The sequence below is a fragment of the Elephantulus edwardii genome, unplaced genomic scaffold (assembly GCF_000299155.1).
Source record: "Elephantulus edwardii isolate Elephantulus edwardi_28Jun2011 unplaced genomic scaffold, EleEdw1.0 scaffold00220, whole genome shotgun sequence".
Classification (NCBI taxonomy): Eukaryota; Metazoa; Chordata; class Mammalia; order Macroscelidea; family Macroscelididae; genus Elephantulus; species Elephantulus edwardii.
In genome coordinates, this window is record NW_006399970.1 from 5,085,378 (window position 1) to 5,089,450 (window position 4,073).

Here is a 4,073-nt window from a genome sequence, read left to right on the forward strand (position 1 = left end):
ATTGATTCTGTGACTGGGGTAATCGGGATGGGTGTGTCAGAGGCAGTGTGGTTGGCACAGGATAGAGCAGGGTTTAGGGCTGTTGTGCATAGGGTCTCTATAAGTCGAAAACCACTCGACGGCACATAACAACAACAACAACATATGTACATATACACTTACACACACACACACACACACACACACGTGTGTATGTGTATATCTATCTATCTGTCATCTATCTATCTATCTATCTATCTATCTATCTATCATCTGTCTATCTATTATCTATCTATCTATCTATCTATCTATCTATCTATCTATCTATCATCTATCTATCCATCCATCCGTCTGTCTGTCTATCATCTATACTGGTTATTTGAAGCAGTACATGTCTCCCTTGTATTATGGTTGACCTTATAGGCCTGTCTGTTGTTTGCCTAAAAGGTGAACCATAGCCCTTAGTCACCCTTCATACCTGGAACAAGGCTGTAAATCTTAATGAGAGGGGAAGGCTTCATCTCTCTCTCATAGAGCAGCTAATGGATTCCAATCTCTGATCATTCAGTTAGCTGCCCAGTACTTAAAACTCCACGAGGGCTCTTTGCTTTATCATGAACTGCAGGAAATGTAAGAAGAAATGTGAGACCTTCTTGTTTTCTCTTGCTTCTCTTTTTCCTTTAGGTTCTCACCCTAATAAACTAGTTGTTAATAAGGAACTAGAAAAATCCTTAATATCTTTAAAAAGGAAAAATTAAAAATATGAGAAAATGATACCGGCTTTAAATGTGTTTTGTAGCTGCACATCCAAAAAATTCTCCAACAAGGTAAAAGGGGAACCCACAGATTGGGAAAAAAAATATTTGGTAATGACATGTCAGACAAGGGTCTTATATATAGAATTTATAAAATACTCGAGCACCACAACAAGATAATGATAAGCAACCCAATTGAAAAATGGGCACAGGATCTGAACAAACATTTCACCAGAGAAGACATTCAGATGGCTAACAAACACAAAAAGAAATGTTCAAAATCCCTAGCTCTAAGAGAGATGCAAATCAAAACAAGTATGAGATATCATCTCACCCCAGTAACAATAGCAAAAGTTAACAGAACAGCAAACATAAAATCCTGGAGAGGTTGTGGAGAAACTGGAACCTTTATTCACTGTGGGTTGGAGTGTAACCAGTAAGGAAGGCTGTATGGCACTTTCTCAAAAAGTTGCAAATAGAAATACCATTTGACCCAGAAATTTCACTGCTGAGACTATACCTTAAGGAAACCATAACCACCACCCAAGCAGATATATGCATACCCATGTTTATTGCAGCTTTGTTCACAATAGCAAAGAGTTGAAAATAACCCAAGTACCCATCAACAAACAAATGGATAGAAAAGCTCTGGTATATTTACACAATAGAATACTATTCTGCTTTGAAAAACAAGGAACTCATGAAATATTATACAAAACAGATGACCCTGGAGGACATTATGCTGAGTGAAATATCTCAGCCACAAAAGGACAAATATTGCATAGTGCCACTGTTGTAAAACAGGACTGACATCAGGGTTGAGGGAAGACTAGAAAGAGTGAATAGATAATGTATACTGTATTGAAGCAGATGAGAAAGAGAACTGTTTAAAAGGGATATATGAGTAGGTGATATCGTCATGACAGGAGTCCAGAATGAAGGCTGCAAAGTGGAGTGGACATGGGGGGAGGGATTGTATAACAATGAAGGAATTTTTCTTTTGTTTTTCAAAGAGAAGAGTGAATTGGGAGGGAGGGGGTAAGCAGGGAGAAAAGTGCAACAGGGAATGAATGGAAATCCAAAGTCTGTAAACTTTCATTAAAATGAATACAAAAATTAATAAAAAAGGAAAAAGTAAAAAAAATTAAAAAGTTAAAAAATGTGTCTTGTAGCAAGGGCTTCATGCTTTGTATATTGTAATATTTAGTAAAACCCCCTTAAGTTTATTAAATGATATATGCCATTTAGTGTTAGAAAAGACATTAAGTAGTTAGTGCCCACAGATAGGGAAGGTAGACCCAGCATGTGCCTTGCTTTCTTTTTCATAAAAGTACCAAGAAAATGAGAAGGGCCTGTGTTTGTGAAATCACTCTACAAAGAGGAGAGTGCTAAACAAATGAAGGTGGTTTTATTGCCGAGTGTTAACATGCTTGGATATGACCAACAGATTTGGAATTGCAGGCACAGGAGAACACCCTGCGTATATATGTACATGGATGAGACATGTGGGATTCACTTGACTTACGTATATATTTGGTCCCATCCCCTGCTTGTTGTCCAGTAGCAAAAATCTGTAGTATCCAGACACTTGTGCAGATCACTAATAAACAGTTGATGTGGGAATTGACTTAGCAGAAGTACTACTTTGGGCAGAAGTTGAACTTTGAATCTCTGAAGGAGCCAATCTTCCTGTAGTTCCCCCCTCCCCCCTTGTATGCCATTTAGTCTTGAGTAAGTTTTCTTCTCCAGCATCTTGGTGACCCTTGTAAGCAAATGTGCTTTATCACCCTTATCAAACCCTTTCTGCTCATACCCATTTTCAGCATCCTGCAAGCATTTTGTCCTATGGAACAGCAAGCCTTTTTCCACATGATTATTGCCATAAGTTTATTGTTAATAGTGATATTTTAACTGTAAATGCAACAGATTTCTGCTCTTTTTTGGATACACACATTTCTAAGTCTTGGCTTTTGACTCTTGGAACATATGCCATATATTAAGGAAAGATATTCTATATTGAGCCTAACAAATAGAATTTCTTTTGTATCCTATTTTGAGAGATTATTTACTGAGTATTTCACAACTTCTTTCAAAAAACCAAATGTTCTTAGAATATGGCCTTGGCCAGATCACTTTACATCTGCTTCCTTACTTGCAGATTGCAGGTTATACAATCAATTTTGCGATTCTTGCCAGATTGTTGGAAGAATCACAGTAGTTTAGGAGAATTTGTAGTCCACTCTACATTTCTGTGCAAATGTAAAGCAATTGTGTTATTAATGATATCATTTTCATTCTTCTTACCACTCTTAAAGAGAGGACACTGATAAATTATTATGTTTTTTCCAGGGAGAGTCACACCAGGACAGCTCACGTCCTATATTCAGCTCTTCAAGAACAACCACAAAGCTCTAATGAATCACTGTGGTCTCCTACAGCTTGGACTGGCCACGGTTCAAACTCTGAAACAGCTGCAGACTGCCAAATGGGACAACTTTCTGGCCTTTGAAAGGCTCCTTCTCCAGGTATGTTTCTGTGTGTACTTCTCTGGATGTTAAGAAACAAATTCTAACTTCTATGGGAAAAAAACCCCAAAACCAAACCCTTAGATATTTATTATAATCTTAGTAATAAATCATATTGTGGAGATGTGCTCTGTGTCATATGCTCTGAGTACGTCAAATTAAAGCTCAAGTAGACTTTAATACTTTTTAAAAAAAAAGAATTACAGCTGTGAATTCTCAAATAAGCTGTTGTTATTCCAACTCATAGCAAGCTCATGTGCTGTAGAACAGAAAACAAAGTCCTTTGACATCCTCACAGTGGTTCTTATACTTCAGCAATGATCGATCCACCTCATTGAGCATATTTTTCTTTTTTGTTGCCCCACTATTTTATCAAGTACAGTGTCTTTTTCCAAGGACTGGTCCTTCTGATAATTTGACTTAAAGTACTAAGCTGAAGTCTGGCTATCTTCACTTCTAAGAAACATTATGACTGGACTGCTTCCAAGACAGATTTCTTCAGGCTTCTGTCAGTCCATGGTATATTTAGTATGCTTTGCCCATGCTAATTCAAAGGCATCAGTTCTCATCTGCTTTCTTTATGCATTGTTTAGCTTTTTAGCAAATGAGGCAGGCCATGAAAAGACCATGTTTTCCATCAGATGTGCCTTAATCCTCAAAGTGACATCTTTTTACAAGAGAACTTTTGCAGATTTTCCCAATGCACTCACTCTGTCATTTGATTTCTTGATAGTTGCTTCCATGGCTGTTATCATGGATCTAAGTAAAATGAAATCCTTGACATCTCCAACCTTTTCTCTGTTCTCATGATGTT

The 4,073-nt window shown here is 37.3% G+C and overlaps 1 protein-coding gene across 1 annotated transcript in view; it reads left to right on the forward strand.

Moving 5' to 3' along the window:
• SCFD2 (sec1 family domain containing 2) overlaps positions 1–3,259 on the forward strand; it is a gene marked incomplete at its 3' end in the record, with an annotated part of 151,946 nt that extends 148,687 nt beyond the window's left edge. Inside the window, exon 4 of the mRNA XM_006898102.1 lies at positions 3,084–3,259. Coding sequence (XP_006898164.1) covers positions 3,084–3,259 — 176 coding nt within the window. The remainder of the gene's footprint in view (positions 1–3,083) is intronic.
• Positions 3,260–4,073: the final 814 nt, after the last annotated feature.